The 21,146-nt window shown below is 38.8% G+C and overlaps 1 protein-coding gene and 1 long non-coding RNA gene across 2 annotated transcripts; one reads left to right on the top strand and one right to left on the bottom strand.

Annotated features, from left to right (window-relative positions):
* The first annotated feature begins 1,184 nt into the window (after window positions 1-1,184).
* LOC131525899 (uncharacterized) lies at window positions 1,185-5,066 on the top strand. The gene is made up of 3 exons (XR_009267308.1): window positions 1,185-1,288; window positions 4,495-4,591; window positions 4,857-5,066. It is a non-coding gene; the product is annotated as an uncharacterized LOC131525899 (long non-coding RNA).
* Window positions 5,067-11,028: 5,962 nt separating this feature from the next.
* On the bottom strand, window positions 11,029-20,163 carry LOC131525896 (tripartite motif-containing protein 16-like). Its single transcript, XM_058753894.1, has 6 exons — window positions 19,335-20,163; window positions 19,102-19,197; window positions 18,737-18,970; window positions 18,452-18,602; window positions 18,305-18,364; window positions 11,029-14,978 (listed from the first exon to the last, which is right to left on the bottom strand). The coding sequence occupies exons 1-6, from the start codon at window positions 19,905-19,907 to the stop codon at window positions 14,407-14,409; spliced, it is 1,686 nt and encodes a 561-aa protein (XP_058609877.1). The 5' UTR covers window positions 19,908-20,163; the 3' UTR covers window positions 11,029-14,406.
* Window positions 20,164-21,146: the final 983 nt, after the last annotated feature.

Below are 21,146 nucleotides of genomic sequence, written 5' to 3'. Positions count from 1 at the left end.
GATTCTGATATTTAAAAACATGATAGTAATCATATAATAAAATATAATTTGTTGTTTCTACTGTAACTCTATATTTGTTATGCTTTGGATCAGGTGAAAACGATGAAGGGTCCAAAAGAACAAAAGTCTTTATTAATCACTTGTCATCTAAATAACCTTTGGAGATATGCTTTATTAACTTTATGTACATCTGTTAAGATTTTGCTTGTTTTTCCATAGTCTGACCAATCAGAATCCTTTTTGTATCGCAATGGCTCGTAGACACGCAGTCGTTCAAGCTTTTCAGTTTGACCCAGAATCTGATCCGGATGAAGAAGTTGCAACTCAGCGGCTACAGCAGGACGTCTCCGAATGGTTAGTTTAAAATATTGTGTCTGGATACGGTACTTTAGTTGGTTTGTTTATGTATGCTGTTACAGTTATTATCATGTAGTTAATGCTAGCCATAGGCTCGGATGAAGGAACTAAAAAAATACTTTGGTGTTCATTTGTACATCCAAACACTTTCTCAAGTAATAATAATATTATTATTATTATTATTATTATTATTATTATTATTATTATCCATTGTTAAGTCTTACTATTTAAATGTTTTTTCTGTTCTCATGTCAGATGTGTTTGTATGTATGTATGTACCAGGAGCACCTTAAAACCACAACAAATTCCTCGTGTGTTTGCGCACACCTGGCGAATAAAGCTAATTCTGATTCTGATTCTGATATTTAAAAACATGATAGTAATCATATAATAAAATATAATTTGTTGTTTCTACTGTAACTCTATATTTGTTATGCTTTGGATCAGGTGAAAACGATGAAGGGTCCAAAAGAACAAAAGTCTTTATTAATCACTTGTCATCTAAATAACCTTTGGAGATATGCTTTATTAACTTTATGTACATCTGTTAAGATTTTGCTTGTTTTTCCATAGTCTGACCAATCAGAATCCTTTTACCCCTTAGTGAGGGATTTCCAAGGAACGAAAGTGAAATTCAATGAAAAGAAAATGACAGCTGCAGTCATTGGCGCCTACACCAGATTTTGTTGCCGATCTACTAAAAACGCCTTTTGCAGACAAAAGAGAATAACTGAGAAAGGAAGACCTACACAGAATTTGCTAACAAAGGCCAGCAAAGGTTTTATGCGCCATTTCAAATACTGCAACTATGAGTGCTATGAGTGGCTAACAGCTAGCACCGAGCACAAGTTATTTTGTTGGCCGTGTTTACTTTTTAATCCGAGTAAAGGGACGGAATGACAGACCCAAGGACTTTATTTACAAGTGACAGGTGAGTGCTTTATTATTTGACGAGTATTGTATTATGCACATTGTTATAGAGGTGTACGTGGTGCGTTGATAATGCTGTGGTGTGGTGTGTGGATGCCCAGCATTTGTACAGTTTTGCTGCTTTGGGCGCATCGTCATTTTAGAGTGACGTGAATGTGCATAGTGACCCCTACTGTTGAAATTGTTGATCAGCCTTTATTTTTGTTGAGAGCCTGTGTGCGGCATTATGTGCATTATATATGTGCATTAGCTGTAATTGAGATGTGTGCATGTAGTTTACAGTTGCTTACTGAAGGCCCTGACTGAAACCCCAAGGTACGCCACTGCTTATACGCCTGTTACGGTGGCACGGTGAATATGAAAGTAAAATAATGCCTTATGTCTTTGAAACAAAAAGCATGTTGAATAGCACTAACTGAAAAAATAATGCATTGCATTAACAGTGCTTGCATTTTAATGCCTTGTATTTCCAGGGCTGGCATTCTTAGGTCCTGAAATTTAACATAGTTGTTTATTTAAAGGGGTCATATAAAGCTACATGCACTTTTACAAGTTGTTTGAACTGAAATGTGTGTTGGCAGTGTGTGTACACAACCACCCTATAATGAAAAAAATCCACCTAGTGGTTATTTATTTATTTATTTTTTATCTACTAAAATCTTTACCCCTTTCTTAAATCGAGCCATCTGTCTGTGTGATGTCACATGGACGAAGGCCCCTCCCACGATAGTATGATTGACAGCAGCATTTTAGCACAGACTGGGATGGTGTCTTACCTCAGACCCGCCCTGAGTGAGCTGTCATCAGTTGTTTCACCGCCGGAGCAGATGTAGACAAGAATGGCTCCTAAGCGATTGAGGTGTTTTGTTGTTGGATGTAATAATGAACATAGCAGTCGTCATTTACTCCCGACATCTGAGCGGCTGAAGAGGATTATGTTTTGTTCTGAAGAGAATGCGCCCTCCATCTACCCAAATGCATATATGTTCGCGCGAATCATTCGTGATCCTGCTTCACCTCCAGAAGAAGTGAGTACAAGGTTTTTTAAATGAATCTTTGCAAATCACTTTTCCTAATAATGTGCTAATTAGCAAGTTTCACGATGAATGTGGCTTAAACAGTAAATGGTCCCTCAGAGAAGGGCGGGGTCAGAAGAGCTCATTCACATTTACTGGAGAATGGCACAATATGGCTTGCTCTGACAAGAGCTGTTTTTGACAGGGTAAAAAATGTGTTTTTTACACTACCAATGAAAAATTTTAACCAAACTATATTACATACTTTTCATTAAGACCCTAAAGAATAATATCAATTTGTGGAAAATGGGCATTATATGACCCCTTTAAGCTGTGAATATTTCAATTTAAAATATTTCACACACATTTTCATAATTAAAAATTAAATAATTAATATTCACCTTCCAGAATTAACTTCCAAAATATTCAATCTGTTTAAAAATACGATGTATAATATTCAACATGCAAATTTTGGTCCATTTTATTTCACTTTCCAAATTCGCTTCCACAAATTCAATGGTTAAAATTCAGCAGAAAATTCGCCATTGCACAGCCGGGAACCGCAGGAATAGCAGTAGAGCACCGATGCATGATCTCTGTTTCCCGTAGCCTGCATGTAAGCAGCTTTCTCTACCACAAAGGGCATTATAATGCTATTTTACACGATGCTGAAGTACAGAACTAACATTACATCTGAGGAAGACATATTTTTTCGTTTGCTTAGTTTCCTTTACTTTGTATCATGGCTTGTGTGACGCTGTGCTGTATTACTGGGGTTCCCCTCATACGTCACACTCCAGGATTCCCCAACGACGGGTAATGCGCCTCAGTGAACTAATACAGTGATATAAGACCTCAGATCTCAGAATACACTTTACTGATGATTATGCGAACTATATACAGGCATGCAAATGATGTCAGAAGAACGCAACACTCTGCACTTCTTTTATCCACTGATCTAGAGTCGACAGTCCTACAAAGATATCAATACCACGATTAGTTTTAACAATATGCAACGCTGTACAAGCTGAGCAGCTGCACAGAGTATAGGGTGATTGCCAATCAGTTCGGAGTCCACAAAAGCACAGTCAAAAGATATGTGTATTTATTCTGTAAATCAATGGTACCCATGGCACATGATTTAATTAAGTTACCAACAGAGAACCAAGCGCGAGACATAGTGAACCGCTTTGAAAGCACATTCCACATCCCCCAAGTCATCGGATGTATAGATAGCACACATATCCCTGTACTGCCACCCTCAGATGGGTACAGGGATTTTGTCAACCGTAAGGGCTGGCCATCATACATCCTCCAAGCAGTTGTGGACGACAAGTGTTGGTAAGTTGACGTAGACTATAATATGTGACCTTGGACCACAAAACCAGTTATTAGGGTAATCTTTTTTTTTAAATTGAGATTCATACATCATCTGAAAGCTGATAATAAATAAGCTTTCCATTGATGTATGGTTTGTTAGAATAGGACAATATTTGGCCAAGATACAACTATTTCAAAATTTGGAATCTGAGGGTGCAAAAAAATAAAATAAAAAATATTGAGAAAATCGCCTTTAAAGTTGTCTAAAGGAAGTTCTTAGCAATGCATATTACTAATCAAAAATTCAGTTTTGATATATTTATGGTAGGAAATTTACAAAATATCTTCATGGAACATGATCTTTATTTAATATCCTAATGATTTTTGGCATAAAAGAAAAATCGATAATCTTGATCCATACAATGTATTTTTGGCTATTGCTACAAATATACCTGTGCTACTGAAGACTGGCTTTGTGCTCCAGGGTCACATATTATATACACAAAATCTCTGTACATTATCTATTGCTTACTCTTGAACATCTTTTTGGTAACACTTTACAATAAGGTGTCATTTGTTAACATTAGTTAATGTATTAACATGAACAAACAATGAACAATGCACTATTTATTAATCCTTGTTAATGTTAGTTAATGAAAATACAGTTGTTCATTGTTTATTCATGTTAGTTCACAGTGCATTAATAATGTTAACAAACACAACTTGGGATTTTAATAATGCATTAGTAAATGCTGAAGTTAACATTAACTAAGTTTAATAAACGCTGTAGAAGGATTGGTCATTCTTAGTTCATGTTTACTAATGTTGTTAACTAATGAACCTTATTGTAAAGTGTTACCATCTTTTTCAGCTTCTGGAACTTAAACTACTAAGTTCCTGGCAGTGCTCACGACGCGAACATGCTGAGACAGTCAGACCTCTTTAATAAAGCTCACCTACTGCCCAAGGTAGATTGTACCAATTCAAATACATAATTAAAAAAATATATATATTAAACAATAATATTGGCCTGGAACAGTGCTGTGCAATTTACTGTTCTATATTTATTGGCAGTGCAATTTTTATAGCTGTCAAAACAAAAAATAAGCACGTTCTTTATTAGGCTTTTGTAACGTACTTTGCAATTGCATTAATGTATTAATGAACCAACATTTGATGCCGTTTCCTATAGGGCAATTCACTGACACAAACTGAATTACTTTTTGTCTTTAGAGTATGACGGCAATTCAAGACACGCCTGTCAACTTCATTCTTCGTGGAGATCCTGCATACCCACTTCTTGAATGGCTAATTAAAGGATACCCATCATCCCCCACACTGACCCCAGAACAAGAGTCTTTTAATATCTATCACAGTGCTGCAAGAACAGTGGTAGAACTTGCATTCGGACATTTCAAGTCAAGATGGAGGGTTCTGATGAAAAGAAGTGATTTTCATTTCACATTCACTCCATGCATGGTGGTGACGTGCTGTGCCCTGCACAACTTTTGTGAACAGCACAAGGAACATTTGAATTGGCTCTGTTGGATTGCAAACAACAACTAAAAACTTGAAAAAAATTATTAGAAACATTCAAACAGAGCTACATTTCTTCTAAACCAAAGCATATAAAGCTTCTGCTGCTGCTTCTGCTGCAACATTATTATTGTTATAGTTTTGAGGCTGCATGTACTGCCAAGGTGCGAGTTGAGGTGGATGTGGTAGCATCTGTGTAGGAAACTGTGGGGGAGCGCGAAGGCCTTCCAGTAGCAGAGACACCAAACGCTCAGTATTGCGGCTGCTAATCAGAAATCTCTGCTCCCTCTCCTGACTTTGAAGCAGCTGTGCCTCAGCCCATTGATTTTGCTTTACCTCACATCCTTTCAAGGAAAGTGGCCTTTTATTGTGGCCAGCCTAAGGCACACCTGTGCAATAATCATGCTGTCTAATCAGCATCTTGATATGCCACACCTGTGAGGTGGATGGAGTATCTCGGCAAAGGAGAAGTGCTCACTAACACAGATTTAGACAGATTTGTGAACAATATTTGAGAGAAATAGGCCTTTTGTGTACATAGAAAAAGTCTTAGATCTTTAAGTTCAGCTCATGAAAAATGTGGGCAAAAACAAAAATGTTGCGTTTATAATTATGTTCAGTGTAATATACAGTAATATGTTTTATTAATTAGATGACAAATTTAATAATTTATTATCACTATCTTGAGGCAATAAACCACATTAAGTGTTTTCTTTATGGAAATTGTTTAACGTGCAGTTTTGCGAGTTCCTTAACTTGCGTTCATATCCTCATCTGCCTGTATATAGTTTGCATCATAAGATCTGAGTTTGGTCTCTTAATAGCTGTCATTGCGTTAGTGCACTAAGCCGTGTAATGCGTTTTCTTTAACAGATTTCTGAGGGAAACAGCTTGAAACCTTGTGCGTTCGTTCGTTCCTACATCTGCTTAACTGTCGATATCAATAAAGTGTATTCTGAGATCTGAGGTCTTATATCACTGTATTAGTTCACTGAGGCACGTTACACGTCGTTGGGGAATCCTGGAGTGTGACGTATGAGGGGAACCCCAGTAATACAGCACAGCGTCACACAAGCCACGATACAAAGTAAAGGAAACTAAGCAACCGAAAGCAATATATGTCTTCCTCAGATGTAAAGTTAGTTTTGTACTTCAGCATTGGGTAAAATCATGGGCACGGGAACTAGTGGTGCTGCAGCACCCCCCGTCGCAGGGCTGGGTCTGAGATTTTCCCTGTGCCCCTGGATCATCCCCAAGATAGCCTACTTAATTTTTGTGATTAATTATTTATTAAACTGACCAGAAATATATAGCCTAGTGCGGTTGTATTTTTCTTGGCGTGCGTCCTTACATCTCTTACATTTTCAAAGTGGACAGAAGTGTACCCCCTCCCAAAGCAGGAGGCAAAGACAGTTGCTAGAGTACTTGTAGAAGAGTGGGTGTGTCGTTTAGGAACCCCTAGAAGTCTGCATTCCGACCAAGGTTGAAATTTTTATTCAAATTTGTTTGGTGAATTGTGTCGGTTGCTTGGCATTCATAAGACAAGGACATCTCCATATCAACCTCAGTCAGATGGAATGACTGAGAGGTTTAATCATGCATTGCTGTCTATGTTGTCTTTTATGCTGATGACAATCAGCAGAATTGGGATGTCCTTTTGCCTTATGTGATGATGGCCTATAGAAGTAGCGTTCATTCCAGTACTGGCTTTACCCCATATAAAGTTTTATTTGGTCAGGAGATGGTTTTGCCTATTGACATCATGATGGACGTAGATGGACAAGAGCGATTTGCAACTGTGAATGAGTATGTAAAGGGGGTAGCTGAAAGTCTTGCAACAGTAGTGGGGGCAGTGAAAAATCATCAGGCTAGAGCAGGGCTCCTCAAATCTGGACCTCCAGATCCACTTTCCTGCAGAGTTTAGCTGTAACCCTAATCAAACACACCTGAACATGCTAATCAATGTCTTCAGGATCATTAGAAAATCACAGACAGGTGAGTTTGATCAGGGTTGGAGCTAAACTCTGCAGTGGATTGCACCTCCAGGGTAAGATTTGAGGCTATATCTACTACAGAGCGGGGCCGTCACCTACGAACACGAAAACCCCATGTTGGGGGACGAGTCCCAATTTTTCAAGAGGGTAATGTGTAATGATTATGATTCGATTGACGGTGCGTGATGTCACTGCTACGGACAAACACGGAAGGAATGATGTCTTCAAGCACACCTGTGGACAATAAACAATTCTTGGATACTTTTAAAATGGGGGAAAGGGGAAAGGTGAGGACGCTCTGTTGTCTGATAATGAACTGTGAAAGAGACTGATATGCTGTGTGCTCTGCTGTGTGCGTTGCTGGGTTCACAAAAGAAGGGGATCCGTGGCGTTCATGGTTGGCTAGCACCACCGGCGTGAAGAAAACCGGGGTCCCACTTATTGGCCTGGAGGTAGATAGTGGGGGGGAAATTTAGGTAGATAGGGAAGAGAGTGTAGGTGGACCTGGCAGGCTGTTTGAAGGAGACCTTCCTATCATTGCCGCGGAGGGGAAGGTTGAGTCCTCACAGGGAAGGCAGGGTGTCGTCGGACATGGACAGGGAAGTACAAAATTATTTTATTTATTCCATAAGATTTATGTGTGTGGTTGTTGTGCTCAGCCATTGGTGATTATTGTCCTCCCAAATCGTATGTTGATTGCCTATGCTGGTTATTACACATAGGGCATGTGATTTATGCTTGGAGTTTCTAATTAAGTGTGCTTTGCATGAGATATCGCACTATTTATAGTTTGCTGTGAATTTGGAATGAGTACTCAGGTTCTCTTTTAAACATGTGTTCACAGTTTAATGAAATATGACCAGTGTATGTAATCAGGATATTTAAGTGAGACAATGCCATACGGCTGCTATTGTTGTTGTAAATAAAAAGTGTATTCCTTTGTAATTCTTGCTCTTGAGTGTGTTTTGAGTGTTCCTCCTGGACCAGACTGGGTTAGAATTAAAGGTGGGGGCAGCATAGGTGTTAATCTGCAATAAGGAAGCTCACCAGTGGCCCCTAGTGGTGACTGAATTTATTATAGTACTCTATTAAGCACAGGAGCCCCTCAGGGCTGTATTAGTTCAACGGTTTTGTTCACCTTGTATTCGGATGAGTGCCGAAGGTGTTCTAATAATTACATCATTAAATTCTCAGATGATACTGCAATTTTAGGTTTTTTGAAAAAGAATGGGGGCTTGTCTGAATATTTTTCTGAGATTGGAAGGTTTGTGAATTGGTGTGAGGACAACCACCTAGATCTGAATAAGACAAAGGAGATGGTGTTTGACCCTAGAGGAGTTGGTGATCACAGGCCTATGATCATCCATAATTAAACCATCATACAGATCCCATCGTATAAATATCTTGGTGTCTTTTTTGGTAATTCATTGACATGGAATGTCCATGTAGATAATCTCTGTAGTAGGTTACAACAACGGTTGCACTTCTTACGACGTCTGAGAATTCATGGTGTTGATCAAAAGTTTATGATAATCTTCAGTTCTTGAGAGTTTAATAAGATACAGCATCACAGTCTGGTTTGGTAATCTGTCTGTGCAGCTGAGGACTAAACTGTTCCTGATGATTCAAATGCTTGGAAAATTATTGGTATTAAAGAACAGACATCATTGCAGATTACTTATGAACATGCTACTTTAAGGCAAGCTAATAAGATTGTCTGTGATCCATCTTGTAACGAGGCTGACGAGACGTGAGTCATGCGGATCCATCTGCAAGCTTTTATTCATAGGCATGGTCATAAATACAGGCAGGGTCGAGCAATGGCAAACAGGTATGGCAGAGACAAGACAAAGAGTAATCCTAGGGCAAGCAAAGGTCGGCGATCGGCGAACAGAATCCAGAGGGCAAGGCAGAGAGATAATCCAGGGAACACGGGCTAGAATAAACACGGGAAAACAATCCAAGACAGGCAGGGGAACACTAGGGAAACTAACAGGGGCTCAGCGAGTTGCTACAGCTATGAGAGCAGTAAACGCAAACAATACTCGGCGATGAGGGAGAGAAAGTCCATGGTTTAAGTAGGGAGTGTGATCAGTGTGTGCGTGGGATCAGGTGTGCGTGTGATTGGTGACAGCTGTGATCAGTGTTGGATGATGGGAAATGAAGTCCATGTGATGCGTGGTGTGAAAATCCATGTGGTGAGCGGGTGACCTCTAGTGGTGAATGAACGGAAGTGCAGACCAGATTCGTGACACATCTCATGTTTTAATCTCATCTCATGACAATAAAGTTTACCTTACCTTTAAGGGCAATTATGTAACTGGATGAAACATGTATAAGCAAGAGCGTTGAGGAATAAAAGAAGGTGGACAGTACCTCAGCTGGTGTGTTTAATATGAAGAGTAGAAGACAGCAGAGCAAAGAATCCCGAAGAAGAAAAATGAGAAGATGCAAGGCCTTTTATAAACAACTTCTGAGGGGATTTCCAGTATGACGTCACAAGACATTGGCATCCACCTGCTGTCTATAAGAGACTGAAGTGCAATGATGAAATCAGATGCTGCTTCGAGACCACCTGAAGAGATCTCTGGCACCAGAACCATCGCTGATATTGCCTTGAGCAAAGAACTTTTTCATATTTATACTGTATTTATATAACACAAGTCTGCCTCCCTGGCATTGATTTATAGCTAAGCCAGAACAGACCACGGAGAAGTCTTCTGTGACCTGTTTTGTAAGTATGAACTTAGATGCTTATGAGATAGGACAGATTTGACTTTCTTTACCTAGCCTGAGGACAAATAAAATAAGGTAGAAGGTGTAGGATATTTAGCACCATAAAACAATAGGGACTACACTGAAAAAAGGCTACAAATTTTTTTTAAGGTAAGCGGTTGCAAACAATTTATTTTAGCTACATTTGAGAAAAAAAAAATGTTGAAAGTTAGTCGACTAAATTTGTTTATTTAAATGTAGCTAAAATAAATTGATTGCATCCACTTACCTTAAACATTTTTAGTAAATTCAATTAATAATTATTTTCAGTGTACTGAACAGACAAGTTTATTTTAATGTGCAAAGTATTATATGTACAAAATGTGTAGAGCTCTGTAAAAACTTTTGGTCACACTTTATATTAGGTGGCCTTAACTACTATGTACTTGCATCAAAAAATAAGTACAATGAATGTACTTATTGTGTTCATACTGTATTGCAAAACACTTTTGCTGCTATTGAGGTGGGATATGGATAGGTTAGGGACAGGTTTGGTGGTATGGGTAGGTTTAAGGGTGGGTTAAGGTGTAAGGGATGGGTCAACAGTGTAATTATAAATGTATTTACTGAAATTAATTACAGCTGTAACTACATATATGTATTTTTAAATATACAAGTACAATGTAAAAACATGTATGTACACAATAAGTGCATTGTACCAAATGATTAATTTAAATGTAAGTACACAGTAGTTAAGGCCACCTAATATAAAGTGGGACCAAACTTTTCTTAAATCTTTATGCATGTTGTAATTGTGTCCCACAGAATAATCAAAAGTTCTACACATACTTGTGGTCTTCATGGACACTTGAAAACTTGGGCAAAAAAACAGGAAATATGGCACGGTCAAGTGCACAAGTGTGGGACATGGGACAGGCCTTTGAACTGGGTGTGACTGATAAGAGAGACATCCAAAATACAGGTCTGAGAAGAACTGTGATAGATAGATAGATAGATAGATAGATAGATAGATAGATAGATAGATAGATAGATAGATAGATAGATAGATAGATAGATAGATAGTCAGCCACATACAGAAACTGCTGTAGACTTTGAGAGACAAAATTTGTGCTGTTTATGAATTGCCCTGACTTAAAAAAATCATTTTTTTTTTCTTTTTTACCAACTTTTATTTTGGCAGTCAAATAAGTCCACTGCATTGTGGGATACAGTATTCAGTTTTTACATTTTTACATTGTTATTGCAGAAATACTTTTATATTTTATTTTATGCCATTTTCATAGTTACTGTACAAGTCAAAATAAAGCAGAATGACCAAGATCCATATGTAGAATAAGAGAACCTGAAGAAATTTAAACATGCATACAGGTAATCTGGTACGAAGCCCATAAATATCTTGGAGACCTCCCAGTGCTTTCTTGCTTTTCTCCTATCTTGGGAAATGATCATTTCAGCCCAGCTAAAAAGGATATGGGGTTCAAGTTGTGGATGAATAAGGGCATGGTTAGATTGAAAGATTTGTATGAAGATAATATATTAATATCATTTGATAATCTTGTAACGAAATTTCACATACCTCAGAAACATTTTTTTAAAAGTATTTGCTACTCAGAAGTTTTAGAAGTTTTACATGTTTAAAGAATTCTTCACAACTCCCCCCAATGTCGAAATTGGAAACATTGACATTGAAAGATTGCTACATTAAAGGGCGGATTAACCAGTCATATAGCATACTAAGAGAAAATCATAAAGAAAGCCCTGAAAATAAAAGACAAGCATGGATCCAAGAGATAAATATGGATATTTCATTAGATGACTGGAATACAATTTGTTTAAATGCACAAACACAAACTTTGAACTCTCGGGTGAGACTCTTACAATATAATTGGGTAATGAGAATTTATATAACCCTTGTAAGATTAAATATATTTAACCCTAATATCTCTGATCTGTGTTTTAAATGCAATAAGCTTCAAGGTACATTTTTCCATTGTGCGTGGGAATGTGAGGAGGTGCAGCAGTTTTGGGTCGGGGTGACTCAGTATGTCTCTCAATTTACTTCCTCTCCAATTCCTCTATGTCCTGTATTGTGTGCATGTATGAAGACAATTGCTCTTTGTCCACTAAAGAAAGAAAGTTGGTGGATTTGTGTCTATTACAAGCAAGACGTTCTATTGCTCTGTGCTGGAAAAAATACCAATTGCCCTTCCATTGGACTGTGGCTGAAAAACGTAATAACATGTTTGGCTCTTGAAAGGTTTGCATATGTAATAAGAAACCCTCTGAATTTTTATTTGTTTATATCTGGGAGGTGTTTTTGGACTTTGTTAAAAATTTAGATATTGAAGAAGCTTTAGATGTGTGAAGTTATGTGTGTGTGTGTGTGTGTCTGTCTGCCTGTTTTCCTGCCAAAGGTCCTGAACATCTTGCTCAGATGCATGGCATCATGGATTCTATCAAATACCAACGGATAAAAAATCTAAACCTGACTGCCTCTGTTAGAAATCTTATAATGCAACCGTTTGGATCTTCCACCAGGACAACAATCCAAAACAATCAAAATAAACATAAAAACTCAAGCACAAAAGCACAAAATGAATCTTTTACCATGGCTGTCCCTGTCCTCTGACCTGAACCCTACAGAAAATGATTGGGGTGAACTGAAGAGAAGAAGTACTAATGTGGAGCTGTGAATCTGAAGGATCTGGAGAGATTCTGTATGAAGAAAATGGTCTCTGATCTCTTATCAGGTGTTCTCCAAACTCTTCAGGCATTATAGGAGAAAACTGTTACCCTGGGAAAAGGACATTGCAATAATTGGGTGCCAACAATTGTGGCCAACATGTACTAGAGAAAGCATTTATTTCACAATGAGATTTTCCCCCCACTTTCAATTATTTTACTTCAACGATAGGTTGGAATTTTGAGAATTGTTTGAATGAAAGATAAAAGGATAAACAATGCAGATTTATTTTCATAGCCGCCTTTGCTCATATTTACCAAGGGTGCCAATATTAGTGGAGGGCACTGTAATTCAAGTTTCTTCTTTTAATCAGAAGCATTGGCTTAACAGCATGAACAGCCGAACACACAACACTCATCTCGCTTGAAAGGGGCAGGCGCCCGACATATCTTTTTAACAAACATGTATAAAACTTAAAATACATGAAAATCCTACTAAATAGATTAATCAACATTTCTTATTTCTTTCAACATTTCTTATATATAAACCATGAATTGACAAAATGTAAAATAAAATAATGAAGTCAGCATAAGGTTACAAATTCAACATGTCACAGTCTTCCCCTGCTTAACAAAGAAACGTCCTCGTTTCTCAAATAATGCTGACTCATTTGCATAGTAACAACAACTAATGTGACAGAACATTGCATAAGTGCAGTATTGCATCAAAATTTGTGCATAATATTGCAATATACCAAATTACATAAACAACCTTAGAACACATTGTTCTGTATCCCACTCCTATAACACAACACCATTGGAAAACTTATGTGCATTACACACAGTACAGTGAAAGCACCATGTACAAACAACCAATATGTACATAACTCATCAACAAACAAAATATTTAAACTTTTCAGTATTTTTTAACCATGCAGTCACTACGGGTTAGTTGTGATTCATCCGCTGAAGGCAATATGGCCCTGTCCGGGGCCTTAGAGGGCCCAGGGGGACCACTGAGACTTGGCACAATGTCAGGTTCAGATAACAAAGCAGTTGGATTTGAACATTCAGTCCTTGCATTAGTAGATGTCAGTTTTACACTTAGGTTAGGCACATACGGTGGTGTAAACGGTCGAAAGGGTAAAGCACCAATGCAGTGAGGGGAACTGAAGAAGGGGCCTCAGCACTACCAACCACAGAAGGCTCAGAGCCTGAGGGAGATATTTATCCCATTCACCCCCACTTTCACAAATGTACTTGGTGAGTTGGTCTTTCAAAGTTCGATTCAGTCTTTCGACCATACCATCGCACATTTAAATATAGACTCAAAACACATCTGTTTAGCTGTGCATTTACTGAATGTGCACTGTGCTACGTCAGAACTGATTGCACTGTATTTTATGTGTCCTCCTTTTTTATTCTTAACTGTTTTAATTCATTTTAAAACAATTTTTAAATCACTTTAAAATTGTAATTCCTTGCTTTTATTGTTACGATTATTGTTATGATTATTTTAATTCCTTGTATGCAAAGCACTTTGAATTACCATTGTGTATGAAATGTGCTATATAAATAAACTTGCCTTGCCTATATATTAGAGGAAAAAAACTCCTCTAACACCTTAATATGTGAAATGCAATAAACATGAAAAGCATGAAATATTGACAGTAATCTCACATACATGTGTGAGACCTACTGAAAATCTGAAGATCTTTGCTCTCATCTTTTCTTCATTTAATCAAATCTGTATACATTAATGAGTATGTACTGTTACTATGCATTCTTGTCAGATCCCACTCACTATTTTAGACAATTCAGTATCCCTGGACCATCTATATTTTGTCACACAGTTGCACTGTTGGATATTCAGATAATCCAAATATTCTATTAAAATATGATAAATTAATCCAAAACCCAGGATAGAGAGGCTGAGTGAATGTAGTCTGGACTCTGTGGATGAGGGTCATTGTGTCAGAGACGCTGTAGAAAGACAGAATGCCAATACTGTGATCCACATACACTCCTATTCTACGGGAGCTGGACACTACAGAGAGTTTAGTCTGCTGGTTATTTTGACAGAATGTGTAACTGGAAGGAGAGCAGATTAAACACCAGGACTGATCATTACTTCCAAATTTGCATTTATAACCCCATCCCTTCCTGTTGATGCTCTTATATGACACTGATATACACACATCAACATTTCCAATCCCACTCCATTCAACCTCCCAGTAACAGCGTCCATGCACACTCTCTCTACACAACACCTGCCACCAATAACTAAATCTGCCTGGATGATCACTATACTTCTGGAGTATAGTGTTGTAAGCCGCCACTCTGTTCTTCTCAGACAAATAGAGGCGTTGATGTGCTGTGTTTGGATCCAGAGTGAACTGAAAGAAATCTGATGGAGACAAAACATGATCTGCACTGAAATCTGTAAATCTAAGTTTCAATCATTTAAACATATTAAAAGCATCTTTGTTAGATTTCATGTGGATAAAATAATGTGGATGTTGACAACTGCAACATTTCAGGGTTTTCCATTTGTTTTAATTTTCCATTTAATGTGTATTGAATGTTAAAAGGAAAAGTATTTTTGTAACAACTTTTCCCAATTTTGTATGGGATTTATTTAATGTGAATAATGTAAATCAGTGGTTCCCTTCCCTTTCCCTTTTGAATGGTCTCTCCCGTTGCGTTAACACACTTTTCGGGAAACTCCTGTTTACTCTGGTACTGAAGTACCAGTGTATGTGAGGCAATGGATGATGGGAACTGTAGTCCGCAGTGACATGTAACAGTCTGTGTGGTGTATGAGTGGACGGAAGACCGTGAACCGGATTCGTGACATATACAGTGAGTACAGAAAGTATTCAGACCCCCTTAAATTTTTCACTCTTTGTTATATTGCAGCCATTTGCTAAAATCATTTAAGTTCATTTTTTTCCTCAATGTACACACAGCACCCCATATTGACAGAAAAACACAGAATTGTTGACATTTTTGCAGATTTATTAAAAAAGAAAAACTGAAATATCACATGGTCCTAAGTATTCAGACCCTTTGCTGTGACACTCATATATTTAACTCAGGTGCTGTCCATTTCTTCTGATCATCCTTGAGATGGTTCTACACCTTCATTTGAGTCCAGCTGTGTTTGATTATACTGATTGGACTTGATTAGGAAAGCCACACACCTGTCTATATAAGACCTTACAGCTCACAGTGCATGTCAGAGCAAATGAGAATCATGAGGTCAAAGGAACTGCCTGAAGAGCTCAGAGACAGAATTGTGGCAAGGCACAGATCTGGCCAAGGTTACAAAAATTTCTGCTGCACTTAAGGTTCCTAAGAGCACAGTGGCCTCCATAATCCTTAAATGGAAGACGTTTGGGATGACCAGAACCCTTCCTAGAGCTGGCCGTCCGCCAAACTGAGCTATCGGGGAGAAGAGCCTTGGTGAGAGAGGTAAAGAAGAACCCAAAGATCACTGTGGCTGAGCTCCAGAGATGCAGTCGGGAGATGGGAGAAAGTTGTAGAAAGTCAACCATCACTGCAGCCCTCCACCAGTCGGGGCTTTATGGCAGAGTGGCCCGACGGAAGCCTCTCCTCAGTGCAAGACACATGAAAGCCCGCATGGAGTTTGCTAAAAACACCTGAAGGACTCCAAGAGGGTGAGAAATAAGATTCTCTGGTCTGATGAGACCAAGATAGAACTTTGGCCTTAATTCTAAGCGGTATGTGTGGAAAACCAGGCACTGCTCATCACCTGTCCAATACAGTCCCAACAGTGAAGCATGGTGGTGGCAGCATCATGCTGTGGGGTGTTTTCAGCTGCAGGGACAGGACGACTGGTTGCAATCGAGGGAAAGATGAATGCGGCCAAGTACAGGGATATCCTGGACGAAAACCTTCTCCAGAGTGCTCAGGACCTCAGACTGGGCGAAGGTTTACCTTCCAACAAGACAATGACCCTAAGCACACAGCTAAAATAACGAAGGTGGCTTCACAACAACTCCGTGACTGTTCTTGAATGGCCCAGCCAGAGCCCTGACTTAAACCCAATTGAGCATCTCTGGAGAGACCTAAAATGGCTGTCCACCAACGTTTACCATCCAACCTGACAGAACTGGAGAGGATCTGCAAGGAGGAATGGCAGAGGATCCCCAAATCCAGGTGTGAAAAACTTGTTGCATCTTTCCCAAAAAGACTCATGGCTGTATTAGATCAAAAGGGTGCTTCTACTAAATACTGAGCAAAGGGTCTGAATACTTAGGACCATGTGATATTTCAGTTTTCTTTTTAATAAATCTGCAAAAATGTCAACAATTCTGTGTTTTCTGTCAATATGGGGTGCTGTGTGTACATTAATGAGGGAAAAATGAACTTAAATGATTTTAGCAAATGGCTGCAATATAACAAAGAGTGAAAAATTTAAGGGGTCTGAATACTTTCCATTACCCACTGTATATATATATATATATATAGTGTTGTCAAGCGATTAATCGCATCCAAATTAAAATTTTTCGTTTACATAATATGTGTGTGTACTGTGTATATTTATTATGTATAATACAGTAAATATTTTGAAAATATTTCCGTGTATTTCCATGTATATATTTATATTCATATAATTGATATTATATATAAATATTTTAAATGTATAAACAACATATTTTTCTTAAACATATACATGCATGTGTGTGTATTTATATATACATAATAAATATACACAGTACACACATATATTATGTAAACAAAACGCGATTAATTGTTTGACAGCACTAATATATATATATATATATATATATATATATATATATATATATATATATATATATATATATATATATATATATATATATATATATTGTGACGAGTCGGTTGCCTCCCCTTATTGTCATCACCACCCGTCCCTTATTCGCCGCCCTTCACCAGGCTCCCGGCGGGAGTGGGTGTGTGAGAGGAGGGCGTGGAAACAGCGAGGGCGGCGGCGTGTGATGAGGCACAGCTGAACTGAATGAAGCCTCATCACCGCCGCTGTTTAATTGCCGAGCGCGCCTCTCCTCGAGAGACCGGTCTCTTCCCCCGTGCATGCACGCTGGTGTCCTTGTGGGTCCAGGAAGGGAGCGTAGAGGGACTTTTGCGCCACCGGAGACGTGAGCCGCCGAACCCGCGGTCCGGAAGAAGCCGCACCCGTGGACGGTCGTCGGGCCAGGATGCCGGGCCGAAGAAGTCCCGCCGGACTCCGCGGAAGAAGAGGAAGAGCCGCCGCTAGAATAAAGCCGCCGCCCCTTGCGCCCCGGACCCGAGCGGGAGCGCGTGCGGCCGCCGGACTCCGCCCCTTACCTGGACCCTCCCTTCCAGAACACTGCCCTCCTTCACAAGCCCCGCAGCACGACGAGGACACCAGACCCCCTGTTTATTTTGGACACTGTTTCCCCCTTGGACACTTTATTTTATTGTTTTTGTTTTTGTTTAATAAAAGCCTCTCCGAGGCCTGACGCCACACCCATTGTTGGCTCCTCCCGTCACTCTAAATATATATCTATATCTATATCTATATATATATATATATATATATATATATGTATAAGACAAGATTTCTTTATGAACACTGATAAATCAGTGTATTATTTTTCTATGATTTTTTTTTAGTTGAATATTAATTTGAATATATCACTATACAGTAGCAGTGTTGTCTATTTAGTGTTCCTAGTAACTTACACTGTAGGAAGTCTTTCCTGCTCTCATACTCTGGGGTGGGAATGATCTGGATGCATATCACTGTGGAAAACAACACACATGCATACAGTTTCAGTGTAAAAGAACTAGATAGATAAATAGAATACTAATGAGTCTCCAGAACTTTACCTCTTCCAGCGAGTTTTTCAGTCTCTTCTCTGCAGAAATCCTCCAGTTTCTGTCTCAGTTTAGAGACTGATTTTCCTACAACATCCAAAGAACCATCAGCGATGCTGGGAACATCTGGAGATCCAGGAGGAACAGGGAGAGTCGGGAAACTCTGCACAGACACAAACAACCAGAGAATACATTTAAGACAGAAATAGCTACTCCATAGAGCGTAAATACTGCTCAAGTATCAATAAAATCTGTAAAAACTCTCAGTAAAGAAAAGACTTAAGACCATGCTGTTACCTGGAGGAAATGAGTGTGATTTTGTGTCTGTGAAAGCTGTTGCAGTTCAGCGTCTCTCCTCCTTAGCTGATCAATTTCCTGCTTTATTCGCTCCATAAGTGCTTCAGCTTGACTCACTACAATCTTTTCACGATCTCTGATAATCTGTGTGACCTCAGAGCGTCTTCTCTCAATGGAGCGGATGAGTTCAGTAAAGATCCTCTCACTGTCCTCCACTGCTGTCTGTGCAGAGCGCTGTAGGACACACATTACAATCAGCTCTTACTGCTGCTCACAGTCTGCTGTGGGACTGAAAATCACCCTCACTGACCGACTGCAGAAGAGTCTTAACAAAACCAGCGCTGCTGCTGCTCCTCAAAACTCACCTTATGAGCCTTCACAGCCTCTTTCAGCTCCTGAAGCTTCTTCTCTCTCTCCTGGATTTGCTGCTGGAATTCTCTTTGTCTCTCAACCAAGTCGTTCTGTAAGACAAAACAAATGATAATAAATCACGGAAATAAAATGAGTCAAACTGAAAGTAACCAAATGTTTCTGAGTGACTCCTGCCTATGTGTTTTAATTTCAGAGACCTGGATAAGCACTGTCTCTCAGTCTGTACCTGTTTCTCTGTCCTCTCTGCTGCAGTTGATACAGTCTCGTGATTTCTGTGTTCATCCACCATACAGACCATGCAAATGCATCGCTTGTCAGTGCGGCAGTAAACGTCCAGTAGTTTTTCATGTTGATGGCAGATCATTTCCTGAAGTCGTCCAGTGGCGTCTATTAGATCGTGTCTCTTTCCTTTGAAGAGATTCTCATGTTGTTCAAGGTGATTTTGACAGAAAGAGTTCAGACACACCAGACAGGACTTCACAGCTTTGTGTTTTCTCACAGTACAGACGTCACACTTCACATCTCCAGGTCCAGCAGGAACAGCAGTTTGGAGTTTACTCTTCTTTAGTTGCTCCAGCACTTCAGCCAGCATGGTGCTTTTATTTAAAGCAGGTCTTGGTCTGAAGGTCTGTCGGCATTCAGGGCAGCTGTAGACTCTCTTCTGAACTTCTTGATTCCAGTGGTCTGTAATGCAGCTATTACAGTAACTGTGTCCACAGGGAATAGTCACTGGGTCTTTCAGTAGATCCAGACACACTGGACATCTGAACTGGTCATGAGAAAACCTGGCTTCAGCCATTTCACTGCATGCACAGAGACACACTACAGCTAAACAGCACTGAAGTTTTGTTTTCGAAGTGGAGAGTTGATGTAATTTCCTGGTTCTGCGTTTGAGAGACGTGAGCAAAACAGCTGTGTCCGTGAAGTGCCCTATCACTCATAATACAAAGGTCCACAAGATAGCCGTCTCCTAAATAAATCAGGGACCTGTACCATGAAGCTGGATTAGCTTGCCAGGTAAATTTCAGTTTAGTTTGCACCAATCCTGGGTTTTAGGTACCATGAAAGTAAAAAAAAAAAAAGTCCCCCAGTTTCACTTCCTACAAATTAAAGGTCACTATAAAGTAAAAAATTACGACAAAATTGTCTGGCTTTGATAATAATTACAATTTACATATGATTTATATAATTATAATATGATTTATATTATTATTAATCCATTACACACAAGCACTTTTAGTTTAACAATTATTATAAATATTAAAATACAGATTATATTACATATAAGATAATTATAAAAATAGCAAGATAATTCCCTTCATTTGTCCTCTTTCATGGACAAGTACTTCAGTGTAAATGCTTTAAATTCCTCACATTCTGTAATAAAAGAGTTCTCTCGCGAGGAGTGAATCACACTTGCTCTGTGTTGTGATTGGCTGCTCACCACTGATGTCACACATTCATGTGCACGCGCTCCACAAACTCAGGATCAAAGCCTGAGTTGACAAAGAAAGTTGATCAGCATCACGGTACCTATAGAGTCTGGATTGGAGTGGTTTGGTTTTGTCAGCTCGAAACTAGTCCTGTAACTCGTTCATCTACCATCATGGTACAGACCCCAGATACTGTGTAGTGATCCTGCGCTTCAACACACAAACACCTCCAACTTTCCATGCATTTTATATAGACTACTTACATTATAGACTAATCATTTTCAGAAAAGATAAATGCGACCGATAGACTTATTTGATAAGTGATATATATATTTTGATTTCTATGATCAAGTGGAAATTCTGTGTATATTTAAAATGAATGAGGCGCAGAGCTCTAATGGATGTTAAAGAAAATGGATAATGTCAAAAGAAAGAAAGAAGGAAGGAAAAATAGATTTAAGATTCAAGACCTTAACATAATTAATACATAATTACTATATCAAAATTGATTAAAAAAAAAAAACAAAGAAAAAAAACAAAACAAGTTTTATTAAATCTGGTAAGTTCGCGCCTCAGTTTATTAATATTGTCCGCAGTAACTCCGC

The sequence above is a fragment of the Onychostoma macrolepis genome, chromosome 19 (assembly GCF_012432095.1).
Source record: "Onychostoma macrolepis isolate SWU-2019 chromosome 19, ASM1243209v1, whole genome shotgun sequence".
NCBI classification, from domain to species: domain Eukaryota; kingdom Metazoa; phylum Chordata; class Actinopteri; order Cypriniformes; family Cyprinidae; genus Onychostoma; species Onychostoma macrolepis.
Note: the sequence above shows the minus strand (reverse complement) of the source record. Positions and strands in the feature narration are given on the sequence as shown.